Source organism: Saimiri boliviensis, chromosome 10 (genome assembly GCF_048565385.1).
Source record: "Saimiri boliviensis isolate mSaiBol1 chromosome 10, mSaiBol1.pri, whole genome shotgun sequence".
Taxonomy (NCBI): Eukaryota; Metazoa; Chordata; class Mammalia; order Primates; family Cebidae; genus Saimiri; species Saimiri boliviensis.
Genome location: NC_133458.1, coordinates 17,136,644 through 17,164,625, shown reverse-complemented (window position 1 = coordinate 17,164,625; position 27,982 = coordinate 17,136,644). Strand labels below are relative to the sequence as shown.

Sequence of the window (27,982 nt, the reverse complement as noted above, 5' to 3'; positions counted from 1 at the left end):
CACACCCACACTCATACACACCATGTCAGCCCTTGGAAGTCCACTTCCAACTCTGCATTGATGTTACGCCTCTGTATCTTTTATGTGTATTCTTTCACAACTTTCCTATCATGCAAAACAGTAGAAATCGCAACACATTCGCACCTGGTTCTGGTTACCCAGTAGTAGTATTATTTGTGTGCAATTAAACAAGAGACCAAAACCACAGAACGAGTGCACATGGTAGGGATTACAGGGTAGGAAACAGATATAAAAACACAGATGTGCAGATTTCACCAGAAACCTCAAGGAGCCACATCCCGTGTCTGCAGCAGAAGGCTGTAGGCCAGCTTAGGTCCCTTCACTCATCACTCCTATTTTTGGACCCCAAAGCAGGGCCACTGGTTTTACTTTTGAACCTGGGGTCCTCAAAATGAAGTGTGTGAAAAGTCCATAAACGCAATCTGGTGGAAAACAGATGACGCAACACACCTACACTAACTGTGTGACAGTTAAATTTGTGTTACAAAAAACTAACTTTAAGATTTATTTTTGTAACTTTTTCAATAGGGAAAACACACTCCTGGGGAAAAGGTGAGGGGCTGAGAAGACAGGCCCTGGCTAAAAATTCTTACGACAGCACCTGGAGTTGAAAGGCCTGCCTAGGAGAGAACACAGGCACTGTCACACCACCACAGGGGACAGCTGCTGTCTGGGGTCAGCAGACCAGTTCACACACCACGCAAGGTTGCTATAGATCCAAGTCATAAAAATCTTCCAGCTCGTCGTGAAACAAGTCCCACTCATCTTCAGAGTCTGTCAGCTCGTCGTCCCCACCTGCAGCCAAAAGCATAAGCAACATCTCGCCCAGCTCAAAGGTGACAACCTCTTCTTCATCGTTGTCAAAGGGGTTGCTGTTCTCTCTTTCCTCAATGAGTTCCCAGAAGTGGTTCCTTCGTTGGGCCTGTAAAAAACAAGGCCGTGATAGGGATGGCACTGTCGAGCAGTATCTTCTATCCTGTTGTTTAAAAGGCAAAACGTCCAGCACACCAGAGGGCATGACGAACCAGACTTCTTAGTCAGGGTTTCCATTTTACCGCTTCCTCCCCTACGGTTACTTGACGGAAACAGTTTAGGCTACAGCTTTAACGCACATTTTTTCCTTTCCTAGCCCTCCCAGTTTTCTGAGGTTTGTTTCCTTAATACGCTACAATTTCACTCCCAGACCTGAGTGTTAACCTTCTCCTTCCCCTGCCCCAGTATGTGCAGGACTCAACTGGTATCTTGGTATTTCCCCTCTTTTTTAAAAAAACAGTGAGAGTTACCCGGTATCTGCTTGATGTTCCCACTTTCTGTCTCTGTGGCTCCTCTCTACGGCCATCAGGGTACGCATGCTTGTAAAAACAGTTCCCTCCAAATGGGCAGCTCCCACGTCCTTCATCAAAATACCTGCACGCCTTGTTGCTGGAAAGGAAAATATCGCAACCCTTATTCACAGTGGATTTCAGGTCTGTATTTGACTATCATCCGGGGTTTCTTTAAACAGGTAGGGATAGAACCAGCATGTCAGCTTATAGCCCTCCCCAAGGTGTGTTCTTATAAATATGTGTGTGCGCCAATGCATGAAACACTAGAAACCGGTAACTCTGTTCAAGTCTATGCTGATTAATAGCTCTAGCACAAGCAGGTGCCATAGAGAGAAAATCTTCTAGAAAGCTAACACACAAGAATATAGGACCAGCTATGACATGGATTCAGAATAAGGTAGAACCCCACTCGTGGGGCCTTACTCGTCAGCAGTAGAGACTTCTTTATAACACAGTCCCTCGGCATGTACTGTGTTACAGCAAGATACATACTGGGTAAGTGCTACCAGGGTGACAAAATAAACTGTCCTGGGAAGTAAAAGAAGGGTAGGAAGGAGGTAGGAGTGTATAATGCAGCACCATTCTTTTCAAAGTGAACCCAAGCTCTGCTGGGCTCTTCGCTTGAGAAAAGGCTGCAGTGCTCATACCTCATTGCCTCCTTGTATTTCAGAATGAGTTTCTGCTTCTCTTCTTTCTCCTCCACCCAGTACTCACTTGGAATGACAAAGTTAGATGTGATCCGGCATTCTGGGCAGGACCTGGGAAACAATGAACAGGCTGCAATGCAAATTCCCCTTTACAGGCCCACTATTCAAGGACACACCCTGGTGTGCCGCCTCCAGATTTAAAGACTTAACTGAAAGGCACGTGGGCATTTCCTGAAAGGGTTCCACATATTGTCACACAACTGACCATTCCATTTCTTTCAAGCAAGACAACCTCCTTTATAAATCCAACTCAAGGGCTAGCCAGTTCATTTTTCTTTTTTTTAAATAACTTAGGTAAAAAACAAAAACAAAAGAAGACATTTCACACAGACTCCTTTTTCTTTCGTTTAAATAAATTTATTTCTTGTAGCTTTGCTCTGTTTAGATTATGTAGTTTTTGTTCAGTTATGAGAACAATCTTTAAAGGATGGTGGATTATTGGCTAGCTTAATGGATGGAATAGGAAAGTGGAAAATGTAAAACGTCAGGAAACATACATTCAGAGCTAGATCAGTTTGTTCACTGAGCCTAAACTGGCTAATAATCCATTAAACACAATCTCCTCAGAAAAAGCACGAAGATTCTACTAACTGATACACAGGGTTTCCTCATTCAAATAAAAGTAGATAGACCAACTAACCTAGAAGCTAGCTGAAATACAAAGAAGAAATCCCCATTAGAATATCCCAGTTTCAAGATAAAATGCATGCATTTAAATGCGGTCCATCTGGTTGAAAGTTGGCACAAGTTACTAAATTCTTCCCCAAAAGAGAAAGCACAAATGAAGACTGGGGAGGAGCCTCACTTTATGATCTTGCTCTCAAATTGCTTAGCACTCCTCCACTTGCGAATGCACTTGAGACAGTAGGTGTGGTTGCAGTTGGAGAGGATCCCGAAGCGGCGCTCGCTGGGGTTGGCTTTCTCATAGACCACCTCCATGCAGATGCCACACACCATGTCCTTGCTGCGCTGCACAGCAAATGAGAGCTCCATGTCCTTCTCATGGGCCTCAATGCACGACTAGAGAAGGTGAGAGAGAACAAGTGGAATCGAGTCATTGAATCCTGAAAAACTTGAGCAACAGTCAATGATTCACGTTCAGAGGATCAAATAGTCAACTGAAACAAAAACGTTCCCAAGCTGACATGTAAATTAGCTTTGCTTACAAGTGAACACAGGTGGAGTGGGGTTTTTTGTTTTTGGCGATGGTACTTTACAGTACTAGAAAATCAAACTCTGAGGACTCAACTTCAGGAACTGAAAAATTTCCCTATTTTCTCTGCCCTAAACTTGGAGCTCAACTATATTAAAGACAGTTTCCATACTGTTTGCTGTTGTTATTTCTGGCTTCTATATTAAGTTAAGGCCCTAGTTAAAATCTGTCAGAAAATAAGGGCAACAGGCACGTAACTCTTTTATGCCTTTAAGGAAAAAAAGCTTCTTCATTGAGATTATTATTTTCTTCTTTTTTTTTTTTTTTTGAAACGGAGTTTCGCTCTTGTTACCCAGGCTGGAGTGCAATGGCGCGATCTCTGCTCACCGCAACCTCCGCCTCCTGGGTTCAGGCAATTCTCCTGCCTCAGCCTCCTGAGTAGCTGGGATTACAGGCACGCGCCACCATGCCCAGCTAATTTTTTGTATTTTTAGTAGAGACGGGGTTTTACTATGTTGACCAGGATGGTCTCGATCTCTTGATCTCGTGATCCACCCGCCTCGGCCTCCCAAAGTGCTGGGATTACAGGCTTGAGCCACTGCGCCCGGCCCTTCTTTTTTTGTCTTTTATTTTTTCATTGAGATTTTTCAACTACTCAGCTTGACAGATTGATGTTCATTTGGGTTAGGTTAGATTAGCCCACTTGGGGCTATTATAAATAATGCTGCTAAGAACATTTATGTACCAATTTTTGTGTGGACATCATTTTAACATGATTATAGGAAATATAAAAATGCAGAAAACTCCCAGCACTTTGGAAGTCCGAGGATGGGTGGATCGCATGACTCCTGGAGTTCCAGACCAGCCTGGCCAACACGACGAAACCCCATCTCTACTAAAAATACGAAAATTAGCCTGGCATGGTGGTATACGCTTAGAGTCCCAGCTACTCAGGACACTGAGGCAGGAGAATCACCTGAACCAGGGAGGTGGAGGCTGCAGTAAGCTGAGATTGTGTCACTACACTCCAGCCTAGGCGACAGAGCAAGACTCGTTTCAAAAAAAAAAAGCAATGTCATCCATAATCTTGCATATTCACTAAACATGTCTTTTCCTAAATCTTTAAAAGAAAAAATATATATATATATTCAGAGGTAGGTTTTAATATCTCAATATGCAGATATATAACATATAGTTCAACCTGCCTAAATTCACAGAAGTATGCTGAAGTTAGGGATCAAATTATGTCTACCTTATACCATGCCTCGCCCCCTACAACCAAATTTTAATATATACCCAAGAGAACTGAAAACATATCTTCATACAAAAATCTATATACAAATGTTCACAGCAGCCTTATTCTTAATAGCAGCCAAAAACTGGAAGTGACCTAAGTGTCCATCAACTCATGTGGCTTAGCCATACCACAATTCAGTCATCAAAATGAAGAACTGCTACACACAATGACATGGAAAACCTTGAAAGCAGTATGCTAAGTGAAAGAAGCCGATCACAAAGAACCACATTACAGGATTACACTTAAATGAAATGTCCAGAATAGTCTAATCCAGAGACAAACCAGATTTGTTATTGCCAGGAACTAGAGGAAGGACAGAATCAAGAGTGACTAAAGGGTATGGGATGCAGAAAGTGTCCCGGCTGGGTGCAGTGGCTCACGCCTGTAATCCCAGCACTTTGGGAGGGCGAGGTGGGTGGATCACGAGGTCAGGAGTTCAAGACCAGCCTGGCCAAGATGGTGAAACCCCGTCTCTTAAAAATAGAAATAAAAAATAATTTTTAAAAGTGTCCTAAAGTTAGTAAAATGGTAACAGCTGCACAACTCTGTAAATATAATAAAAAGCAATGAAATGTGTGTTTCCAAGGGTTAAGTATATTGAATGTCAATCTCAGAAACATTACTTTGTAAAAGAGGGAAAAAAAATGTTAAGTCCATAGTCTGAGGTTCTGAAGGATGACTTTTCTTTTTTTCTTTTGCCTCAACCTCCTGGGCTCAAGCGATCCATCTCAGGCCCAAGTAGCTGGGACTACAGGCACGCACCTTCATGCCCAGTTAATTTTGTTTACTGGAAATGACTTCTTGATAAGCATCCAAGAAGCCCAAGGAAGAAGCAATTCCCTACTCACTGGTAACTATTCAATTCATCCAACATTTCTGTGAAATAAACCCACAATGCTGTGAAAGGGCAAATACTGATTCTCACACCTAATAACACATGCATCTCACTGAAGACTTACTTTTATATGCTCTGATCTCTGGGCAGCATCCATCGGATGCAGGACCTGCAGCCCACACATGTCACATGAATCTCCGTGGAGATACACACAGTTCTCCCCGTATCGGCACTCTCCCACTGCAGCATAGGGGCACAGCTGCTTCTTTGTTTCCACGGCGGTTTGTTCTTTCTCTGATTCTTCCTTGGTCACTGAGCCCTGCAGGGGTGCTTCAGTGCAGGAAGGCGCAGCTGAAAATGTGTAAGAGGGTGGTAAAGGTCCAAACAGATAAGGCAGATACATGAACTATAAGGGAACTGAGAACCTAACAGCAAAAAATAAAAATAAAACTGCAATTAAATACCAAAACAGTCTACTGAACTAATTTATTCATGTGAAAGAAAGGAATTATTTCTAATGCTGGCATTTCCAAGATTAGGCTTATTAAAAAAACACTGCTTCTTTATATATGTTTTGTGTCATTGAAATTTAATTTCAAAAAGTACTAATTAAAGAGAGGATTCAGTTTTTCAAAACATTCTGAATTCATTTTACTGGTATTCAAAGTTTCCTTCACCCCATCTGTAAATCTCAGGTAATCCAATTTTAATTTTAGATTAAATTAAAAAAGGAATGGAAGGAGAAAGGGGAAAGTTGTCAAAGCTGAGCAAATGGATGAACCGCTATCTAGCCCTCTAACTATTTTCTTCTTCAGAATACTTACTACGGCCACAGTAGGGTTGCCCAGGAACAAACTCAATAGCATTCACCCAGTCCTCTGAACCTGCTCCTACAGTTGCAAAGTTTGAATTTCTTGACTCAGCTTCGCTTGTATTCATTTCAACAAGTGGTCCAACTATTGATGAGAGACTTGAGGAAGTGGCAAGTGACGACTTTGTAGTTAGCTCTGTAGCAGATGCTTCTTCCTGTTTCAATGGCTTGCTATGTTCATACCTAAGAAAAAAACGTAAAGTAAGCAGCCGGCCAGGTGTGGTGGCTCACCCCTGTAATCCAGTACTTTGGAAGGGTGAGGCAGGCAGGTCACCTGAGGTCAGCAGTTCAAGACCAGCCTGCAAAGATTAGCTGGGTGTGGTGGTGGGTGCCTGTAATCCCAGCTACTCGGGAAGCTAAGGTAGAAGAATTGCTAGAACCCAGGAGATGGAGGTTGGATGAGCCAGAGATCAAGCCATTGCACGCCAGCCTGGGCAAGAGAGTGAGACTCTGTCTCAAAAAAAAAAAGAAGCCGGGCGCGGTGGCTCAAGCCTGTAATCCCAGCACTTTGGGAGGCTGAGGCGGGTGGATCACAAGGTCGAGATATCGAGACCAACCTGGTCAACATGGTGAAACCCCGTCTCTACTAAAAATACAAAAAATTAGCTGAGCATGGTGGCACGTGCCTGTAATCCCAGCTACTCAGGAGGCTGAGGCAGGAGAATTGCCTGAACCCAGGAGGCGGAGGCAGATCAAACATTAGGCTTTGTAGATCATACCGTCAACATCACAACTATTGACCTCTGCAACTGCAGTCCAAAAACAGGCGTAGGCATTATTTAAATGAATATATGGTAACTGTTCCAATACAACTTGATTTATGACAACGGCCTTTGGCCAGATTTGGCCTGTAGGCCACATACTCCTGCTATATACCACTTATTACCTCAAATTCCACTCTAATCAGGAGTTTCACACAGTTTGACAATCTATAGTTCTCATGCTAACTCTACCAGAAACCCTGAAGGCAAAATGGACTGATTTCAAAGCAAGGTTAACACAAAGTCAACAAGCAGACACATAGAATATTTTACTAACACATCGGTTAAAATGCTGTCAATATTAAAAGGTACAGACAATATTTACAAAACACACAATATGGGCCAGGCACGGTGGCTCATGCCCGTAATCCCAGCACTTTGGGAGGCCAAGGTGGGTGGATCACGAGGTCAAGAGATCGAGACCATCCTGGCCAACATGGTGAAACCCCGTCTCTACTGAAAATACAAAAAATTAGCTGGGCATGGTGGTGTGTGCCTGTAATCCCAGCTACTCAGGAGGCTGAGGCAGGAGAATTGCCTGAACCCAGGAGGCAGAGGTTGTGGTGCAGAGATCGTGCCACTGCACTCCAGCCTGGGTAACAAGAGCGAAACTCCATCTCAAAAAAAAAATAAAATAAATAAAAAATAAAAAATAAATAAAAAAATTAGCTGGGCATGGTGCCACATACATGTGATCCTAGCTACTCAGGGGAGATAGAGGCATGAGAATTGTTTGAACCTGGGAAGCAGAGGTTGCAGTGAGCCAAGATAAGGACACTGCACTCCAGCCTGGGCAACAGAGCAAAACTCTGTCTCAAAAAAACAAAACAGAAAGGTAGCACCTTTCTGCCTGAGAAAATTCTCACAATTCTTTCAGCATTTTACACTAAGAAACTGCCTGATTAACAAGGTCTCACTCTATCTTCTAGGTTGTAATGTAGTAATGTGACCTCAGCTCACTGCAGCCTCAACCTCTTGGGCTCAAGCAATCCTCTTGCCTTAGTCTCCTGAGTGTGCCACATGCTTGACTAACTTTTTTTTTATTTTTTGTAGAGACTAGGTTTCCCTATGTTGTCCTGACTGGTCTCCAACTCCTGGGCTCAAGCAATACTCCTGCCTTAGCCTCCCAAAGTGCTAGGCATAAGCCACCATGCCCAGCACAGAGAATTTTATTCAGACAATGTATTAATTATGTATGTAGTAAATTTAACCATGCTGTAATATACAGTTTGTATCAAGTGGTTCTTATGAAACAGTACTAACCATGGGTAACCTGTGTTATAGGTACCTATTGTTTACATCTAAAAATAAAGTAAAATCTAAAGGCTCTACACTCCAGCTTATGGCAAACATTTTACTGAGCTGGCTTTTAATCATTGCAATATTCCCTCAAACATTCATATTCTAGCACTTTTGGGGGGCCGAGGTAGATGGATTGCCCAAGCTCAGGAATTCGAGACAAGCCTGGCCAACATGGCAAAACTCCATCTCTACTTTAGTAGAAATTTAAAAATTCGCCAGGGGTTGCGGTGGGTGCCTGTAATCCCACCTACTCAGGAGGCTGAGGCACAAGAATTACTTGAACCCATGAGGCAGAAGTTGCAGTGAGCCGAGAACACGCCACTGCACTCCAGCCTGGGCAACAGAGTTAGACGCCATCTCAAAAACAAAAAAGGCCAGGCGCGGTGCATCTCACGCCTGTAATCCCAGCAGTTTGGGAGGCCAAGGCAGGCTGATGAGACTTGAGGTCAGGAGTCAGACCAGCCTGCCCAACATGGTGAAACCCTTCTCCAAAGACATTATATTCCCCCTCGTAAGCCTTAGGTAAACCACCAGGCCTTGCAGCAAAAGTAAGCCGAGTATCCTGCTATCATCTACAAAAGCTCAATGCGTTGTTCTATGGAATGGAATCCTGTACACTGAAGGATGAGGAGAAGAAACTATCATGAATATGCTCTTTCACTTGTATCATCTCACTTCACTCAAAAACTGTGGGGAACTATTCTATCAGGAGAGATGATGACCTCATGGTCCACTTAAGCGATAGTTCTAGGTCTAATGGGACTCTAAAGCTGCTCTATACAGTACAGCAATCACCGGCCACATTTAGCTCTTTAGCCTTAAATAAAATTGAAAACTCACTTCCTCAGTCCTTCCTCAGCTGTATCTGCGACTATTCAAAAGCTACATGGAGCTAGAAGGCTACCATCAGAAAGCAACATAAAGAACATTTCAGGCCGGGCGCAGTGGCTCACGCCTGTAATCCCAGCACTTTGGGAGGCTGAGGCGGGTGGATCACAAGGTCAAGAGATCGAGACCATCCTGGTTAACATGGTGAAACCCCGTCTCTACTAAAAATACAAAAAATTAGCTGGGCATGGTGGCACGTGCCTGTCATCCCAGCTACTCAGGAGGCTGAGGCAGGAGAATTGCTTGAACCCAGGAGACGGAGGTTGCGGTGAGCCGAGATTGCGCCATTGCACTCCAGCCTGGGTAACAAGAGTGAAACTCTGTCTCAAAAAAAAAAAAAACAAAAAAAACCCGAACATTTCCAGTATTGCACAAAGTTCTACTGGATGGCAGTATTCTGAAACGTTAGAGCAGCAAGTATCCTTAGAAATCTCACTTTTCATTTTTTGTTCTGTTTTTTTTTTTTGAGACAGAGTCTTGCTCTGTCACCCAAATGGAGTGAAGTGGTATGATTTCAGTTCACTGCAACCTCCGCCTCCTGGCTTCAAGCTATTCTCTGGCCTCAGCCTCCCAAGTAGCTGGGATTACAGGCGCGCCATCACCATACCCAGATAATTTTTTGTATTTTTAGTAGAGGCTGGGTTGTACCTTGTTTGGCCAGGCTGGTCTGGATTTCCTGACCTCATGATCCACCCACCTGGGCCTCCCAAATGAAGTGCTGGAATTACAGGAATGAGACACCACACCTGGCCTCCTAGGTACAATTTTAACAGGAAAACAGTAAGTCATAGAACAAGCCTCGATTTAAGATTCCTTCTTTAGCTAGTCCATAATCAAGCTTTTAATAATCACCTGTATCAGCCTGTCCTCAGTAATTATCACCAAACTTTCAAGTAGACTACTATAGTTCCCCTAATCCCTTTCACTTTGTGCTAAGAGATCTAAACCCAGCTTAATTCTGGCTCATTCTCTAAAGAAAAGAGGCAGCTACATCCTTATTAAAAAGAAAACTAGTTTGAGAACAACCTGAGTGACATAGGGAGACCTTGTCTCTACAAATAAAATCAAAAAATTAGCTAGATGTGGCAGCTACAGTGGGATTACAGGCATGAGCCACCATGCCCAACCTTTTTAAAATCTTATTTATTTATTTATTTATTTAGAGACAGTCTCACTCTGTCGCCAAGCTGGAGTGCAATGGCACGATCTCACTAACTACAACCTCTGACTCCCTGGTTCAAGCCATTTTCCTGCTTTAGCCTCTCAAGTAGCTGGGTTTACAGGCATATACCACCACATCCAGCTTTTTTTTTTTTTTTTTTGAAACGGAGTTTCACTCTTGTTACCCAGGCTGGAGTGCAATGGCGTGATCTCGGCTCACGGCAACCTCAGCCTCCTGAGTAGCTGGGAGTACAGGCATGTGCCACCATGCCCAGCTAATTTTTCTATTTTTAGTAGAGATGGGGTTTCACCATGTTGGTCAGGCCAGACTGGTCTCTACTCCTGATCTTGCGATTTGCACACTTCAGCCTCCCAAAGTGCTAGGATTACAGGCTTGAGCCACTGCTTCTGGCCTTATTTATTTATTTTTTTTTTTTTTGAGAGGCCGAGGTGGGTGGATCATGAGGTCAAGAGATCGAGACCATCCTGGTCAACATGGTGAAACCCCGTCTCTACTAAAAATACAAAAAATTAGCTGGGCATGGTGGCGCGTGCCTGTAATCCCAGCTACTCAGGAGGCTGAGGCAGGAGAATTGCCTGAACCCAGGAGGCAGAGGTTGCGGTGAGCCGAGATCGCGCCATTGCACTCCAGCCTGGGTAACAAGAGCGAAACTCCGTCTCCAAAAAAAAAAAAAAATATGCAGAGCCTAGGGCTTAGCACAGATTTCTTCAATTTAACCTTCAATTTTTCCATTCACACCATCTACATAGTCCATTCAGAAGAGCACTTCTGAAATAAGGACCAACTGCTAATTTACTGTAACTTTCCAATTCTATCTCAAAGTCTATTCTCATCCCTCTGCTTGAGAGCTTGGATTCCTCACTCTCATCAATATTCAACTCCTCCTGCCCTAGTCACAGTTGGCAGTAACTCTCAAAAGACTGGAACCCAGTTCAAGGACACAGCTCCCCTACAAATTAGCCTTAACACCTGCAAGACTGTACCACTACAAAGAATCGCCCATTCATCATTGTAGGAAAAGTTCTCACAACTTTTTCTGCCTTTTATATTGGGACTGCAAAAGACATGCCTGGCAAAGAGTTTTTTTGAGAAGAATGTCATCGTGTCATTTTTTTTTTTCCTTTTCAGCAATACTGCAATGAAAAATTTGCAAAAGGCAAATGAATAACAACTAAAAGTTTTCATGGGATCAACTTTTTTACTTATTTTTTTTATTTTTTAATACAGGGTTTCACCATTTTGGTCAGGCTGGTCTTGAACGCCCGACTTCAGGTGATCCGCCCACCTTGGCCTCCAAAGTGCTTGGATTACAGGCGTGAGCCACCACAACCAGCCAGGATCAACTTCTGAGCTCCTACAGAGTCACTTGAAAAAGATCTTCTCTTTTCCCCTCCATGCTTACTGGAGTCTCTAATAAACAGATGCGCAATGACTTAACATTAACATCCCACCCCACCAATAATTTCAGGTTCTTCTGAACTCTATTATCACTTGAACCCAGTGGCTCACACATTTTCTGATAATGACATTAAAACTGACTACGATGTCGTACTGTCAAAAGTCTCACCGAGGGTAGTGGTTTAAAGTACATCCAAAACTCTCTGACGTGCCTCCCTTCAAAAGGTGGAGCCCAATTCTTCTCCCTTTACATGTGGGCTGAACTTAGTAACTTAGTCCAGAATCAGTGGAAGTGACAGTACATGACTTCTGACACTAGGTCATAAAGGCACTGTGGCTTGTCCTTGCCTTCTCTGTTGAACTGCTTGCTCTGGGTTTCGAAAGCTAGCTGCCAAGCTTTAAGGACACTAAAGCTTCACTATGAAAAGGCCCACGTGGGCCAGGTGTAGTGGATCACACCTGTAATCCCAGCACTTGGGAGGCCAAGGCAGGCAGATTGCCTGAGCTCAGGAGTTTGAGACTAGCCTGGCCAACATGGTGAAATCCCAACTTTACAAAAAATACAAAAATTAGCCGGGTATGGTGGTGCACACTTGTAATCTCTGCTACTCAGGAGGCCGAGGCTGGAGAATCACTTGAACTCAGGAGGTGGAAGTGGCGATGAGCCAAGATCATGCCATTATACTCCAGTCTGAGCAGCAAGAGCAAAACTCCATCACAAAAAAAAAAAAAAAAAAAAAAAAAAAGGCCCACATGGTGAGAAACTAACGTCTCATGTCAATAGCCATTAAGAGTGAGCACACTTAACAATCCTGGTGGCCGGGCGCCAGGGCTCACACCTGTAATCCCAGCACTTTGGGAGGCCAAGGCAGGCAGATTATTTGAGGTTAGGAGTTCGAGACCAGCATGGCCAACATGATGAAACCCTGTCTCCACCAAAAATATAAAAGATTAGCCAGGTGTGGTACCACACACCTGTAACCCCAGCTACTAAGGAGGCTAAGGCAGGAGAATTGCATGAACCTGGGAGGTGGAGGTTGCGGTGTGTCGAGATTGTGCTACTGCACTCCAGCCTGGAATGCAGGCTGCACTTGGAAGCTACTGCACTTCCATCTTTTTTTTCTTTTCTTGAAATGGAGTCTCGCTCTGTCACTCAGGCTGGAGTGCAGTGGCACCATCTCAGCTCACTGCAACCTCCATCTCCTGGGTTCATGCAATTCTCCTGCCTCAGACTTCCGAGTAGCTGGGACTACAAACACACACCACCACGCCCGGCTGAGATTTTTATATATTTTGTAGACACGCGGTCTTCACTATGTTACCCAGGCTGGTCTTGAATTCCCAGGCTCAAGCAATCCTCCTACCTCAGCCTTCCAAAGTGCTGGGATTATAGGCATGAGCTACCGCACCCAGCCATGAGTTGTTTTCAAAGCATTATTTTTAATCAATTACATATAAAGTGATCAGAATTACGTCTTCTTTTTTTTTTTTTTTTTTTGAGACGGAGTTTCGCTCTTGTTACCCAGGCTGGAGTGCAATGGCGCGATCTCGGCTCACCGCAACCTCCGCCTCCTGGGTTCAGGCAATTCTCCTGCCTCAGCCTCCTGAGTAGCTGGGATTACAGGCACGCGCCACCATGCCCAGCTAATTTTTGGTATTTTTTTAGTAGAGACGGGGTTTCACCATGTTGACCAGGTTGGTCTCAATCTCTCCACCTTGTGATCCACCCGCCTCGGCCTCCCAAAGTGCTGGGATTACAGGCTTGAGCCACCGCGCCCGGCCCAGAATTATGTCTTCTACTTTGACATTCTTCCTCCAACCCACCCCTGAACAAATTTATAAGCAAATTCTTACCTGCAGCGGTCTCCATAAATACAGTACCCTCGCTGAAAATACTTGCACACTACACTATACGGACTGTCAGAGAGGTCATGAGAGTAGCGACAGTTATCTCCTTCCTTACAAACCCCATGCATAAAATACCTGTGAAACAAAGGACCACAAAACTGGATTAAAACCAATCCTTAAAAGGTTTAAACTAATTAGTATTCATAACTAATATATTCAACCAGCAAATACATAAACATATGAAATAAACACAAAGAAAGGGCCAGGCGCAGTAGCTCATGCCTATCTATAATCCTGGCACTTTGGGAGGCTGAGGTGGGCGGATCACCTGAGGTCAGAAGTTGGGTTGGGAGACAGGCCTGGCCGACACGGGGAAACCCCATCATTACTAAATATACAAAAATTAGCCTGAAGTGGTATCAAGCATCTATAATCCTAGCTACTCTGGAGACTAAAGTTGGAGAATCGCATGAACCCGGGAGGCGGAGGCTGTAGTAAGTCGAGACTGCACCACTGCACTCAAGCCAGGGCGACTGAGCAAGACTCCATCTTGAAAACAAAAAAATAAATAAAAATAAAAATAAACATAAAAAAAGTGGAACTAGACTGTGATCATAGAATAATCCATTTGGGGGCCGGGCGCGGTGGCTCACGAGGTCGAGAGATCGAGACCATCCTGGTCAACAAGGTGAAACCCCGTCTCTACTAAAAATACAAAAAATTAGCTGGGCATGGTGGTGTGTGCCTGTAATCCCAGCTACTCAGGAGGCTGAGGCAGGAGAATTGCTTGAACCCAGGAGGCGGAGGTTGCGGTGAGCCAAGATCGCGCCATTGCACTCCAGCCTGGGTAACAAGAGCGAAACTCCGTCTCCAAAAAAAAAAGAATAATCCATTTGGGTACTACAGGAAGGCTGCTCACAGATCCAGGCATCAATTTAAATTCCAAACATTCATCTTGTTACTGCAGATTAAGTCTGACCACTGATGTCATTTTACAGTCCTAGGGCGGTGGCATCTTGTTTTCCACTAACTTTAGCCACAATGGCAGCTCTATCTGTCAAAAACAATCAAAGACAAAGAGTCAAGAAACAATGTATGCTGGAAAGGGTCAAGCTACTGTGTATGTTTCACTTCCTCAAGAAAACCTTTTTGGCCGGGGGCAGTGGCTCACGCCTGTAATCCTAGCACTTTGGAAGGCCAAGGCAGGCGGATCACAAGGTCAGGAGACCCAGCCATCCTGGCCAACATGGTGAAACCTCATCTCTACTAAAAATCAAAAATTAGCTAAATTTGGTGGTAAATGCCTGTAATCCCAGCTATTTGGAAGGCTGAGGCAAGAGAATCGCTTGAACCCAGGAGGCAGAGGTTGCAGTGATCAAAGATCGTACCATACACCAGTCTGGGCAACAGAGCGAGAAAGCATTTTTAAGGCAGAGTACTATGGCTCACACCTAAGGGGGGCCAAGGTGGGAGGATCACCGGAGGCCAGGAGTTAACAACCACCCTGGGCAACATAGTGAGAACCTCTCTACAAAAAACAGATTTTTTGTTTGTTTTAAGAGTATTGCTCTGTCACCCAGGCTGGAATGCAATGGCACGATCTCAGCTCACTACAACCTCTGCCTCCCGGGTTCAAGCGATTCTCTTGCTTCAGCCTCTGGAGCAGCTGGGACTACAGGCTTGTGCTACCATACCCAGCTAATTTTTTTTGTTTTTGGTAGAGACAGGGTTTCATCTTGTTAGCCAGGATGGTCTCAAATCTCCTGACCTCATGATCTGCCTGCCCGCCTAGGCCTCCCCAAGTGCTGGGATTACAGGCATGAGCCCGCTGGTTTGGCTTTGTTCTGAGGCAGAATCTTGTTCTATCACCCAGGCTGGAGAGTAGTGGTGCAATTATGGCTCACTGTAGCCTTGACATCCCTGGGCTCTTTGGGAGGCGGGCAGATCACCTGAAGTCAGGAATTCAAGACCAGCCTGACCAACATGGAGAAACCCCGTCTCTACTAAAAATACAAAAAAATTAGCCAGGCACAGTGGCACATGCCTGTAATCCCAAATACTCGGGAGGCTGAGGCAGAAGAATTCACTTGAACCCAGGAGCTGAGATCAAGCCATTGTATCCCAGCCTGAGCGACAGGAGTGACTCTCCATCTCAAAAAAAAGTAAAAGAGGCCAGGCTCGGTGGCTCAAGCCTGTAATCCCAGCACCTTGGGAGGCCGAGGTGGGTGGATCACAAGGTCAAGAGATCGAGACCATCCTGGTCAACATGGTGAAACCCCGTCTCTACTAAAAATACAAAAAATTAGCTGGGCATGGTGGCACGTGCCTGTAATCCCAGCTACTCAGGAGGCTGAGGCAGGAGAATTACCTGAACCCAGGAGGCGGAGGTTGCGGTGAGCCGAGATCGCGCCATTGCACTCCAGCCTGGGTAACAAGAGCAAAACTCCGTCTCAAAAAAAAAAAAAAAGTAAAAGAAAAAAATTGTAGGAAGTCAAATTATAGGTATAATTAGCCTAACTTTCAACTGTTACTAGGGTTAACTTAATGCAACTCAGGTCTGAACTTTTGCCCAATTGCAAAGCTATTAATACTTTCTGTAAGCTTTGGCCGGGCACCATGGCTTATGCCTGTAATCCCAGCATTTTATAAGGACGAGGTGGGTAGATCACCTGAAGTCAGGTGCTCAAGCCCTGCCTGGGCAACATGGTGAAATCCTGTCTCTACAAAAATACAAAAATTAACTAGGCATGATGGCAGGTGCCTGTAATCCCAGCCATTCAGGAGACTGAGGTGGGAGAACTGCTTGAACCTGCAAGGTGGATGGAGGAGGTTGCAGTGAGCCTAGATCGCACCACTGCACTCCAGCCTGGATAACAGAGCAAAACTCCATCTCAATAAATAAATAAATTATTATTTTCTGTAAGCTTTAAAGCTGGTTGAGTTCCCTATCAATTTTTTTGACTGTTTATGAAAATTATCCTTAACAAGCTAGTCAGTTTGGCTTGGGAAGAGTTTGTACGGGCCGGGTGCAGTGGCTCAAGCCTGTAACCCCAATACTTTGGGGAGGCCGAGGCAGGTGGATCACCTGAGGTCAGGAGATCGAGACCAGCCTGACTAACATGGTGAAACCCTGTGTCTACTAAAAATACAAAAATTTGCTGGGCATGGTGGTGTGGGCCTGTAATCCCAGCTACTCAGGAGGCTTAGACAGGAGAATCATTTGAACCCAGGAGGCAGAGGTTACAGTGAGATTGTGCCATTGAACTCCAGCCTGGATGACAGAGCGAGACTTGGTCTCAAAAAAAGATAGTCTGTATCTAAGAATTTCTCTCCAAACAAAACCTATGAACATAAATATGTGTTTTGTTTCTACATGCTGCCACCAAAAACAAACAAACAAACAAAAAAACCCAAAACCCATCATCCAAATTCACCTTAATGTCACTGCCCAAGTTCAGCTTGCCTTAAGTGGAAGCCCTGGGCCACATTTCATTTCTAAAGTTCCCTCCACTATTCAGTCTCTGTCCGGTAATAAAGACAAATAAAGTTTACTAGAATCCGCCTATGGCTGTGCCTCTTAGAAACCTAATAGTGTCACCAGATCGAGAACAGGAAACTGCAAGTTAGCCTGCAAGGGTACAAGAGAACCAAACTGTTCCCTCAGAGTATCTCTAGGCATCTTAACAACCTCTTTAGGAATTTCTAGAAATTATAAAATAGATATGGCATTTAATCAAATGTCATCTGCTGTGACATTTCCTACTTTGATATTTAACTTTTAATGAATGAGTATACTGTTTCTTAAGCTAGATGGTAAATTCCTGATGGGTAAAGACTGTTTTATTACCCTTTTTATCTGTGTACATAATATGTACTTGTTTAGAAAAGGTAGAAGGCTGGGCGTGGTGGTTCATGCCTCTAACCCCAGCACTTTGGAAGGCTAAGGCCAAGGTTCAAGACCAGCCTGACCAACACAGTGAAACCCCATCTCCACTAAAAATACAAAATTAGCCAAGCTACTCGAGAGGCTGAAGCAGAGAGGTGGAGTTTGCAGTGAGTCAAGATGGTGCCATCACACTCCAGCCTGGGCAACAAGAGCGAAACTCCGTCTTAAAAGAAAAAGAGTAGAGCAGGGAAAGGGGGGACTGAGACAGACTGCTGGATGAGAGGACGCTGGGAAGCCCAAGGGTGTTGGAGGAGCAGCAGGTCATCCCAGCTACTCAGGAGACTGAGGCAGGAGAATTGCCTGAACCCAGGAGGCAGAGGTTGTGATGAGCCAAGATCGCGCCATTGCACTCCAGCCTGGGTAACAAGAGTGAAACTCCGTTTCAAAAAGAAAAAAAAAAAAAAAAGAGGAGCAGCAGGTCAGGCGTTGTGGCCATGCTCAGGTAACTTCCTTCCTTAAATTACATTAACCACATTTTAAAAACTTTTGGCCCCACGTGGTGGCTCATACCTGTAATTCCAGCACTTTGGGAGGCTGAAGCAGGTGGATCACAAGGTTAGGAGCTCAAGATCGGCCTCACCAACATGGTAAAACTTCATCTCTACTAAAAATACAAAAATTATCTAGGCGTGGTGGTGAGTGCCTGTAATCCCAGCTACTTGAGAGGCTGTGGCAGGAGAATTAATTGAGCCCAGAGGCGGAGGTTGCAGTGAGCTGAGATCATGCCACTGCACTCCAGCCTGACCAAGAGTGAGACCCTGTAGCAAAAAATAAATAAATAAATAAATAAAAATAAAAATAAAATGGCCCGGCGCGGTGGCTCAAGCCTGTAATCCCAGCACTTTGGGAGGCCGAGGCGGGTGGATCACGAGGTCGAGAGATCGAGACCATCCTGGTCAACACGGTGAAACCCCGTCTCTACTAAAAGTGCAAAAAATTAGCTGGGCATGGTGGCGTGTGCCTGTAATCCCAGCTACTCAGGAGGCTGAGGCAGGAGAATTGCCTGAACCCAGGAGGCGGAGGTCGCGGTGCGCCATTGCACTCCAGCCTGGGTAGCAAGTGCGAAACTCCGTCTCCAAAAAAAAAAAAAAAAAAAAAAAAAACTTTTGAGGCTGGGTAGGGTGGTCCATGTGTGTAATCCCAGGACTTTGGGAGACTGAAGCAAGTGGATCACCTGATGTCAGGAGTTCAAGACCAGCCTGGGCAATGGTGAAACTCCATCTCTACTAAAAATACAAAAAAAAAATTTGCCAGGCCTGATGGCGAGCACCTGTAATCCCAATACCTAGGCAGACTGAGGTATGAGAATCAACCCAAGAGGCAGAGATTTCAATGAGCTGATTATCGCGCCACTGCACTTCAGTCTGGGCAACAGGAGGAGGGACTCAGTCTCAAAACAATGCTTTTGAGGACAAGAATGGTGCCACACACCTGTAATCCCAGAAATTTGGGAGGCTGAGGCGGCTAAAATGCTTGAGCTTAGGAGTTCAAGACCAGCCTAGGCAACAGGGTGAGACTCTGCCTCTAACATTTTAATGCAAAAAATACTAGCCGGGCATGGTGGCATGTGCCTGTAGTTCCAGCTACTGAGGAGTTTGAGGCGGGAGGGTTGCTTGAGCCTAAAGTGGAGGCTGCAGTGAGCCAAGACACTGCCACTGCACTCCAGTGTAGGAGACAGAATGAGACCCTATCTCAATAAAATAAGTAAATAAAAATAAAGAAGAAAAGGCCAGGTGTGGTGGCTCACCTCTATAATCCCAGCACTTTGGGCTGCTGGGAGGGTAGATCATCTGAGGTCAGGAGTTCGAAACCAGCCTGGCCTGACCAACATGGTGAAATCCCTTCTCTACTTAGAATGTGTCAGGAGTCTGTAATCCCAGCTACTCGGGAATTGCTTGAACCCTGGAAGCAGAGGTTGCCAAGAACATGCGACTGCATTCCAGGCTGGGCAACAGAGCGAGACTCCATCTCAAAAAATGGTTTTTGTGTATTATTTCAACTACCAGAACATTCATCTACCATTATAGAAGCACTCTGATAAAGCAGGCTCTAAATTCAAATTATAACTTCTCTTTAAATATTAACTGTTCTAATCTCACTAGGGAACTAGTAGCAGATGCAATGAGCATTTCTATTTCTTAATATTCCTCTAACAAAAAATATGAAAAACAGCCTGATGGTGGCAGCATAACAGTTTCTTAGGAAAGGTATTCTTAGGTTTTACTTAAGCTGCAGAAATAACACAATGAAAACCTCAGGAGAAACATTAGGAAAAATGTAACTTAAGAAAATGGGCCGGGCGCGGTTGCTCAAACCTGTAATCCCAGCACTTTGGGAGGCTGAGGCGGGTGGATCACAAGGTCAAGAGATCGAGACCATCCTGGTCAACATGGTGAAACCCCGTCTCTACTAAAAACACAAAAAAATTAGCTGGGCATGGTGGCACGTGCCTGTAATCCCAGCTACTCAGGAGGCTGAGGCAGGAGAATTGCCTGAACCCAGGAGGCAGAGGTTGCGGTGAGCCGAGATCGTGCCATTGCACTCCAGCTTGGGTAACGAGAGCGAAACTCCGTCTCAAAAAAAAAAAAAAAGAAAAGAAAATACAGGTGATTCTAAGAATTAAAAACATTCTTATCAAAACTTCTAACTTAAGAGGATTACCCCCTAAGTGAAGAAAACAGCCTTAGTCAAATTCCTAGATACAGGAGTAATGTGCTTTAGGAGAAATCACCACAAACGCTAAAACACACGTGTACCTGATTCTCTTTAAAGGATGTTTACCTAGCAAACATTGAAAATGTTTATTTATAATACAGTATATACATCTGCACTCTCTCATGCACACCTAATATGGTTTCTCCCATTGCAGGCATGCCATGTTTACTTACTGAATGACTGAATAAGGTAGTTATGGCTGGCGTACGTGTGGTCTGGTATAATCCCAGCTACTAGGGAAGCTGAGACAGGAGAGTCACTTGAACCCGGGAGGCAGAGGTTGCAGTGAGCAGAGATCGAACTACTGCACTCCAGCCTGGGCAACAGAGTGAGATTTCGTCTCAAAAAAAAAAAAAAGAAAGAAAGAAAGAAGGAAAAATATACATGTGCTCTGTCAAGCACTTCGTCCTTGAATTTACAAGTGTGTGTGTGTTTTTTTAATAAAAGCAGAGGAATATTACGAAGTTCCCACTCAAGTGGGTAATTCTAGGTATGACTTTATCAACATCATTCAAGCATTTACTATCTGCTCTATGCCAGGAACTGAGGAAAGCCCTGCAGATAAACTAGGGCCCTACTCTTCTTGGAGAGCTCAAAGTATAAAATGAAGACCATAGTTAGGCCGGGCGCCATGGCTCACACCTGTAATCCCAACACTTTGGGTGGCTGAGGTGGGTGGATCACCTGAGGTCAGGAGTTGAGACTAGCCTGACCAACACGGAGCAACCCCATCTCTACTAAAAATACTAAATTAGCGGGGCCCGGTGGTGCATGCCTGTAATCCCAGGTACTTGGAGAGGCTGAGGCAGGAGAGTCGCTTCAACCTGGGAGGCAGAGGTTGCAGTAAGTAGAGGTGGCACCACTGCACTCCAGCCTGGTTAGCAAGAGCGAAACTCCGCCTCAAAAAAAAAAAAAAAACAGAAAAAGAAAAATTATACCTGACATTCCTTTATCTAAAGGAGAAAACTATTTTAAGAGATCATGTTAACGCCTGAACAACCGAAAACAATGTCAAACACTAAAACTCAAAACCTATCAAGGAATCGGCAGAACAACAAAAACTGCCTCATTCAAAAAACCAAAAACTAGTAAAATCTAAGCCTTCCTCTTTCTTTTCTTTTCTTTTTTTTTTTTTTGGATGGAGTTTTATACTCTTTCTCCCAGGCTGGAGTGACCAGGTCTCAATTCATCGAAACCTCTGCCTCCAGGGTTTAAGTGATTTTTCTGCCTCAGCCTCCCAAGTAGTTGGGATTACAGGTGCCCACCATCACACCCAGCTAATATTTGTATTTTTAGTAGAGACAGGGTTTCACCGTGTTGGCCACGATGCTCTCAAACTCCTGACATCAGACAGTCCGCCCGCCTCAGTCTCCCAAAATGCTGGAACTGCAGGCATGAGCCATCGCGCCGGCCTAGCCACGCCAACTGGTCAGTTTTAATTTTTAAAAGCTCTAACTGGCACATATAGATCAAGTGTAACAATGTAAAAGGAAAACAGACATTCAAATAACTCTCTCAATGAGTAAAAACTTTGAAATCATCATTCCTTGTGATATTCCACTTTTACAATCCACCGATAAATAAGACAAGTGACCTGAAATTGCGTTTGTGCCTTATCCCGTTATATAAAATAATTAAGCTTATCCTTCACACCTTAAATGTATCCTATTGAAAACTGAGAGAGCTTCATCGTTGCCAGGAGAAATGTATCACAAAGACTGGGAAGGTTTCAAATTGCATCCTTAATACTACAAGTTCTTATTAGGAATTAGGAATTATTTTTATATATTTGCATATCAATAATACCACCCAGACGAAAAGCGGCAGTTCAGTTGATTTCTTCAACTGATAGAAAAAGATAAGCTTACAGTCGCTACTGATCACTATTTAGAAACCGGAATATAAAAAAACATACAATTAAATGCCCTCTTCTTCGTACAGCTAGTTTTTTTTACAAGCGTACACATCCGTACAACCGCCATCCCTTAATTTCTCTAAAATTTTCGTCTCCCATACCAAACCAAAACCAAACCTCTCTTCCGGGAGCAAAGAGCCCTTGCACTCCCTTCAGAAGATGCGTAAATTTCAAAAGAGGAACATAGCGCTGGGGGAGGGTAATAATCGCCGATCAAAAAACCGCTGGTGGATTGGAGGACCCCGGCCCCCTTTTGCCTGTTTCTAAGACAAAGCTCAGCACCGCCAACCTCGACAAACATACAAAGACATACAAAAGCGTCTTCTCACGGTTGGGTGGAGGACCGGGGGGCGGAGGGACGTGAAAAGACGTTACAAACGGATGACACGGAGGGAGGAGAGGGCTAGGAGCCAGGCCAGCTCGCTGGGGCCCTTGGCCGGGAGTCTAGGCCCGGAGACGATGGCTAGGAGACCCGCTGGAAGCGACCACCTCTCGAGCCCCGGGAGGCGGAGGCAGCGGCCGGCGCATCCTTCCAGCGGCAGGGCAGGAGCCAGCCCACCTCTCCCCGATGCGCTCGCAGCCAGCGCAGGCTGCGCTGAGAAGAGGGGAGGCGGAGGTGCAGCCGTGCAGCCCCGCGGCCCCGCAGCGACCGCGCACCGCCAGGCCTCCGCGGACAGTGCTGAGGCATCCGCGGCCCAGCAGGGGTTGACGCAGTGACTCGGCGGACGCGGCGGTGGCGGCAACAGCGAGGGCTGCGGGGTTGAGACAACGCCGGTCCCCGCCTTCCCGCGCCGCTAGCCGCCGGCCGGCAGCCCTCCTCCCTCCCGCGCCGCGGGCTCGGCCCGCCGCCCCCTCCCCGCGCCTGGCGCTCCGCCGCGCAACGTCCTACCTGCAGGTGACCTGTTTAGTCCAGCCGCCGCCGCTGCCGCCGCTGCCGTCGCTGCCGCCGCCCCCTCCGCCCGCCCCCGGGGACGGGGCGGTGACTGTGGGGATCGGGGTGGGGGAGGCCGCTGTCGCCGCCGCCGCTGCCGCTCCTGCTCCTGATGTTGTGGCTGTTGTTCCGGGAGCTGCAGCCTCCGCCATTACTGTTTATCCCACACAGCAAAGGCCCCGGAACTTCCGGGATCACATAGTTCCGGTCCGGCTGCGCGTAAAGGACGGCGAGGCCAGGCGAGGGGAGGGGAAGGACACAGAGGTACCCGCTCGGTACCGGCCTGCTCCGCGTTGCGTCTCCGAGCGCTCTCGCTTCTTGAACTGAGGGCCCCGAGCGTGCACGCCCGCGGCACGCCCACGGCGCCGCTGATTGGTGGAGGGACGTGTCCTCCCGAAAGGGGCGGGGCTAGCAGGGTCTGTACAGGTGTGTCCCATGGAGACCCCGGCGACGAAAGTCCGGTCATTCAGAGGGTTTCTTCCTAGCAGAGCTTGATATAGTGGAGCGGGAGCTGGGGACTAGGGACCTGCAGACGGAAGACCTGGGTTTGAATCTGCACTTTCCCATTTTTTAGTAAGATCTTGAGCTAGGTACCTGTTCTCTCAGCCTGAGTTTCATCCTCTCAAATACGGATGGCACAGACCCCGCCGCACTGGGTTGATGTAAGGATTACATGATATCCTTAAAAATCACTGAGCTGGCCGGGCGCGGTGGCTCAAGCTTGTAATCCCAGCACTTTGGGAGGCCGAGGCGGGTGGATCACGAGGTCGAGGATCGAGACCATCCTGGTCAACATGGCGAAACCCCGTCTCTACTAAAAATACAAAAAATTAGCTGGGCGTGGTGGCACGTGCCTGTAATCCCAGCTACTCAGGAGGCTGAGGCAGGAGAATTGCCTGAACCCAGGAGGCGGAGGTTGCAGTGAGCCGAGGATCGCGCCATTGCACTCCAGCCTGGGTAACAAGAGCGATACTCCGTCTCAAAAAAAATAAAATAAAATAAAATAAAAAATAATAATGGGACGAGGAGGAGGAGAAAAAATAATAATAGATAATATTACCTACTCCAGAGATGGCTGTGAAAATTAAATGAGAATCCATTTAAAACCCTTTGCATTGTGCTTCACACTGCAGTGAATACATAATGAATAACAAAAGATGTCTGGAATATCCTAGCTTTTAAAAAATATGTCTTTACAATTGTATATATTTAAGGTGTAAATATTGTTTTAATATACATATGCATAGTGAAGTGATTATCACAGTCAAGCAGATTTAGCATACCACATCGCAGGAATAATTTATGTACATGTTTGTGGTAAAAACCCAAGCTCTACTCTTAGCAATTTTCTAGTATATAATATTATCTATTTTTTTTTTTTTTTTTTTTTTTTTTTTTAGACAGAGTTTCACTCTTGTTACCCAGGCTGGAGTGCAATGGCGCGATCCTCGGCTCACTGCAACCTCCGCCTCCTGGGTTCAGGCAATTCTCCTGCCTCAGCCTCCTGAGTAGCTGGGATTACAGGCACGTGCCACCATGCCCAGCTAATTTTTTTGTATTTTTAGTAGAGACGGGGTTTCACCATGTTGACCAGGATGGTCTTGATCTCTTGACCTCGTGATCCACCCGCCTCGGCCTCCCAAAGTGCTGGGATTACAGGCTTGAGCCACCGTGCCCGGCCCAACTTTTTGTATTTTTAGTAGAGACGGGGTTTCACCGTGTTGACCAGGATGGTCTCGATCTTTTGACCTCATGATCCACCCACCTCAGCCTCCCAAAGTGCTGGCATTACAGGCTTGAGCCACCGCACCCGGCTCAGACTTTTAAAGTTGTCACATTCTCAGTTAATCTCTCCTAGATCTGGGGAAGGGAGGGTCCCAAAGAAGGCCCTTTTTTTTTTTTGAGACCCCTGGCTGGAGTGCAGTAGCAGGATCTTAGCTCACTGCAACCTCCGCCTCCTGGGTTCAATCGATTCTCTTGCCTCAGCCACCCGAGTAGCTGGGATTACAAGCATGAGCCACCGCACCCGGCCAGAAGTCTCTTTTATTTTTATTTATTTTTTATTTTTTTGAGACGGAGTTTTGCTCTTGTTACCCAGGCTGGAGTGCAATGGCGCGATCTCGGCTCACTGCAACCTCCGCCTCCTGGGTTCAGGCAATTCTCCTGCCTCAGCCTCCTGAGTAGCTGGGATTACAGGCACGTGCCACCATGTCCAGCTAATTTTTTGTATTTTTAGTAGAGATGGGGTTTCACCATGTTGACCAGGATGGTCTCGATCTCTTGACCTCGTGATCCACCTGCCTCGGCCTCCCAAAGTGCTGGGATTACAGGCTTGAGCCACCGCGCCCAGCCCAGAATTCTCTTTTAAATAGAGCCTTCTATTTTAAGGCTGAGAATTAAGGAATATCCTAGCTTCTGAGGATTACTTCTGAAACTATGAAAAGTAAACTGTACTTAATTTTTTATTTTATTTAGAGATGGGATCTCACTGTATTGCCCACGCTGGTCTCCAGCACCTGTGCTCAAGTGATGCTCCTGCTTTGGCCTCCCAAAGTGCTGGGATTATAGGCATGAGCTACCACGCCAGGCCTTAGAGCAGGCGTCCCCAAACTTTTTACACAGGGGGCCAGTTCACTGTCCCTCAGACCGTTGGAGGGCTGCCGCATCCTGTGCTCCTCTCACTGACCACCAATGAAAGAGATGCCCCTTCCTGAAGTGCGGCGGGGGGGCCGGATAAATGGCCTCAGGGGGCCGCATGCAGCCCGAAGGCCGTAATTTGGGAACGCCTGCCTTAGAGTATACCAAATTATATTTCCCCATTAAGGCCTACTGTCCACTCAGATGCTGCATGTTAAACCCTGAGCTTCCATAGGCAGTTTTCCATAAGCCCTTAAGTTTAACTTTTCAGTAGTCTCTACTTTGAGGAAGTGAAAATCAGCCTCTTGATCATCAGACCACGATGTACCCAACGCATGCAAACAAGGACGGTGGCAAAAATGAGAGAAAAGAATGCATCTCCCAAGGCCACACCACAGCAAGATAACTATGATATTTCACTTTGCCTCAAAATATACACTTCTGGCTAGGCGTAGGTGGCTCACGCCTATAATCCCAGCACTTTGGGAGGCAGAGGTAGGCGGATCACATGAGGTCAGGAGTTTGAGACCAGCCTGGGCAAGATAGCAAAACCACTGTGTCTACTAAAAATACAAAAATTGGCCGGGCGTGGTGGCTCACACCTGTAATCCCAGCACTTTGGGAGGCCGAGGTGGGCAGATCACCTGAGGTCAGGAGTTTGAGACCGGCCTGACAAACATGGAGAAACCCATCTTTACTAAAAATACAGAATTAGCTGGGGGTGGTGGCGCATGCCTGTAATCCCAGCTACTTGGGAGGCTGAGGCAGGAGAGTCACTTGAACCAGGGAGGTGGAGGTTGCAGTGAACCAAGATTCCACCATTGTACTCCACTGGGCAGCAAGAGCAAAACTCCGTCTCCAAAAGTATATATATATACACAAAAGTTACCTCAGCGTGGTGGCGTGTGCCTGTAATCCCTACTCTGGAGACTGAGGCAGGAGAATCACTTGAACCCGGGAGGCAGAGGTTGCAGTGAGCCGAGATCGCGCCATTGCACTCCAGCCTGGGCAACGGAGTGCGACTCTGTCTCAAAAATAAATTGACTAATTAAACAAACTTCTTTGACATATTTTAAGATACCTCTCCATGCTAAAAAAGAAAAAGAAAAAAACAAGTAATATACTTCTTCAGAAGGGTTGGAAGTACAAGAATAGAAGGAAAGCTGTCTTTTGTGGAAAAGATTTGCATCTGTAGAGAAAAGCTGCTCGGACACAGCCAGGCTTTCTTTGGAGCCCTTCCTGCCCCAGATCTAAGAAAGATTAGTTGAGTCTGACAACTTTAAAAGCCTGAAAGAAACGTTTATCACCTATTGTGTTTCTGAAAGCTGCTATCTGTATGGTTTCAACTACCTAACAAGACCATTGTGGCTAGCTAGGCCTCCGTTTCTCTCCATCCCATAACCTGTGTTGCCAACATATGATTTACCCTTATATCCTGTTTTCGGGAATGTTCCCTATTCTTTCAGTAACCTCAAGAAGGAATGTAAGCTTCCCTACCCCATTGAGGGATTGGGATCATCACGCTGTTCTCCCTATGCACATTAATAAATGTGTAAGCCAGCCGGGTATGGTGGCTCACACCTTACCCAGCACTCTGGGAGGCCAAGGTGGGTGGATCACCTGAGGTCAGGAGTTCGAGACCAGCCTGGCCAACATGGAGAGACCCCCATCCCTAAAAAACCAATAAAATAAAAATAAAAATAAATGTGTAAGCCTTTTCACCAGTTAATCTGCCAGGGTTTTTGTTTGTTTATTTGTTTTGTTTTGAGACAGGGTCTCCCTCCGTTGTGCAGGCCGGAGTGCAGCACTGCCATCTCAGCTCACTGCAATCACCACCTCCCAGTCTCAAGTGATCCTCCTGCCTCAGCCATGTGGCTGAGACCACAGGCACACACCCCTACATCCAGCTAATTTTTGTTATTTTTGGTAGAGACAGGGTATTGCCATGATGTCCTGGCAGGTTTGGAACTCCTGGGCTCAAGCAATCCTCTTGCCTCGACCTCCCATAGTACTAGGATTACAGGCTCTTGGAGGACTGGGATCTTTGCAGGGATGTATCCCAAGTGCCTTTCTGCCTGGCATATAGTAGGTGCTCAATCTCTGATGTTATCAAAATTACCCAGCAACACTATGCCTTGACTCCCCATCCATACCAAACAAAAATAACAATGTGTTGTATTGAAAGAAACAAAATAGGCCGGGCGCGGTGGCTCAAACCTGTAATCCCAGCACTTTGGGAGGCCGAGGCA

The 27,982-nt window shown here is 45.8% G+C and overlaps 1 protein-coding gene across 4 annotated transcripts; it reads right to left on the bottom strand.

Annotated features, from left to right (window-relative positions):
• Window positions 1-444: 444 nt before the first annotated feature.
• On the bottom strand, window positions 445-23,425 carry MKRN1 (makorin ring finger protein 1). 4 transcript variants are annotated; one of them, XM_039473107.2, is made up of 8 exons: window positions 23,055-23,424; window positions 13,596-13,724; window positions 6,163-6,392; window positions 5,463-5,689; window positions 2,859-3,073; window positions 1,994-2,104; window positions 1,305-1,443; window positions 445-943 (listed from the first exon to the last, which is right to left on the bottom strand). In XM_039473107.2, exons 1-8 carry the CDS (start codon window positions 23,246-23,248, stop codon window positions 731-733), a joined length of 1,458 nt encoding a protein of 485 aa, XP_039329041.1. In that variant the 5' UTR covers window positions 23,249-23,424; the 3' UTR covers window positions 445-730. The 4 variants fall into 4 exon arrangements, with proteins under 4 accessions (XP_039329041.1, XP_074235102.1, XP_039329043.1 ...); XM_074379001.1 differs by lacking the exon at window positions 23,055-23,424 and adding an exon at window positions 22,479-22,986; XM_039473109.2 differs by lacking the exon at window positions 23,055-23,424 and adding an exon at window positions 22,495-22,986.
• Between the last annotated feature and the right edge of the window lie 4,557 nt (window positions 23,426-27,982).

Excerpts from the sequence above, each read along its gene's own strand:
- MKRN1 (XM_039473107.2), bottom strand. The coding sequence starts at position 23,248 with ATGGCGGAGGCTGCAGCTCCCGGAACAACAGCCACAACATCAGGAGCA. Across the intron at positions 3,074-5,462 it reads AGAGATCAGAGCATATAAAA|TCGTGCATTGAGGCCCATGA; the intron begins GTAAGTCTTCAG and ends CACCTTCTCTAG. Across the intron at positions 944-1,304 it reads GAACATCAAGCAGATACCGG|GCCCAACGAAGGAACCACTT; the intron begins GTAACTCTCACT and ends TGTTTTTTACAG.